The 1,483-nt window shown below is 61.1% G+C and overlaps 1 protein-coding gene across 1 annotated transcript; it reads right to left on the reverse strand.

Moving 5' to 3' along the window:
* Positions 1 to 101: 101 nt before the first annotated feature.
* Positions 102 to 1,471, reverse strand: LOC107199605 (protein phosphatase 1 regulatory subunit 3C-B-like; the record flags this gene model as incomplete). The annotated part of the gene is made up of 1 exon (XM_015616921.2): positions 102 to 1,471. A coding segment is annotated over one exon (933 nt), but the record flags the coding sequence as incomplete, so codon positions are not given.
* Positions 1,472 to 1,483: the final 12 nt, after the last annotated feature.

Below are 1,483 nucleotides of genomic sequence, written 5' to 3' on the forward strand. Positions count from 1 at the left end.
GCGCCCGCACGTCCGCGACGTTTCCCGCCGCCGGCTGAGGGCGCCCGCCCGCCCCGCCCGTGCGGCCCCACCCCCGGCGGACGCGGACAAGGAGGCAGGAGTCGCGAAGAGCTGTCACTTTATTCACTTCCCCGCTACAGCACCAACGACCACAGGCACGCCGCTGCTCCTGGCCCAGTAACCCGCGGCGAGCCCTTCTCGGGCCCGCGGTTTGGAGAGCGCCTGCAGCGGGAGGCGCCGGCGGCGGCAGGATCACGCCCCCTCCACACAAGGCACTTGGGCAGCACCGGCCGCGGGCCCCAGCCCACAGCCCCTCCCTTGTCTCGTGTTGCCCTGAGAACCTACAAGCAGGAGTTACTTCAGGCAGCAGCTTCCAGCCTCTGTAGCAGCAGCAAGAAGTGAAGAAGCTTCTGCAGAGACTGGCAACTGCTCATAGAGCTACCAAAACCGTGAGCAGCATCTTCTGCAGCTGACCCCTCCCCAAAAACCCATGTACCAGTCAGGAGAGGGAGGGGACATCTCTCCCCATACTGCCGTCCTACCAATAAGGAGCTCGGGTCTCTGAATGCCGCCAGGTCTGCAGGCGAGAAAGGACTAGAGCAGCAGCCCTAGAGGTGCCAAGATGCTCCCAGGCCCTGCTGGCACTCTTCACAGCACAGGAGGCAGGGCGGATCATGCCCACATGGCAGATCTTATAGTTCTTCCCATGGTTGTTGTCCCAGTGGGTCTTTTGTCCACACTGGAAGGAGATGCAGAACTCTGTGCCCCTATGGGAGATGGATGGCTTGGGCAGGGTAAGCTCAAAAGAGAAGATGTCTGTGTCAGTTGAGCCATATGTGCTGTGCATGTACTGGCAAGAGATATCCTGGAAGCTCTTCCAGCCATCAAAGGTGATGCGGACCATCACTTTCTTCTCAAACTCGATGTTTCTAACCTTCACTGTCCCTGACAGAGCACGGTCCTGGATCAGACAGCTCTCCAGGCAGACCAAGTTGCTGTGCAGGCTGTTGCGGAAAGCCACATAGTTTGCAGACGGCTGTGGGAAGTCCAGCACATACCTGCACGCTTCCGGGCCTAAGTCCCACAGCCTAGGTCGGAAACAGGCGAGGTCTGACAGGGCATGCTGCAAATCACAGAGATCTTCCTCGATCTTCGAGAAGAAGCGGACAGCCGTCAGTGAGAGCCCCTTCATATCAGCAAACACGACCTGCTTCTTTTTCTGGCTCTTGGAGCTCTTGGTACTGTCTCGCCGCTCTGGCTCAGCTTCTGCGCTCAGCTTCTGGTTGAGGCAGGATCGGAGGGGTTTGCGGCCTCGGTTGCCCCGCAGCTCCTCGTAGGAGTTCAGCAGCTTGCGGATGGGGGGCGAATGGCTCAGGCACAGCCGCACGGCCAGGTCCACGGGCACGGCTGGGGGGGCGGCAGCCCGCCCGCTGCACACCTGGAAAAGCCTAGAGGCGAAGAGGGGGTCAGGCGGCGCGGCCCC

This window comes from Parus major, unplaced genomic scaffold, assembly GCF_001522545.3.
Source record: "Parus major isolate Abel unplaced genomic scaffold, Parus_major1.1 Scaffold1328, whole genome shotgun sequence".
In the NCBI taxonomy this organism is placed as follows: domain Eukaryota; kingdom Metazoa; phylum Chordata; class Aves; order Passeriformes; family Paridae; genus Parus; species Parus major.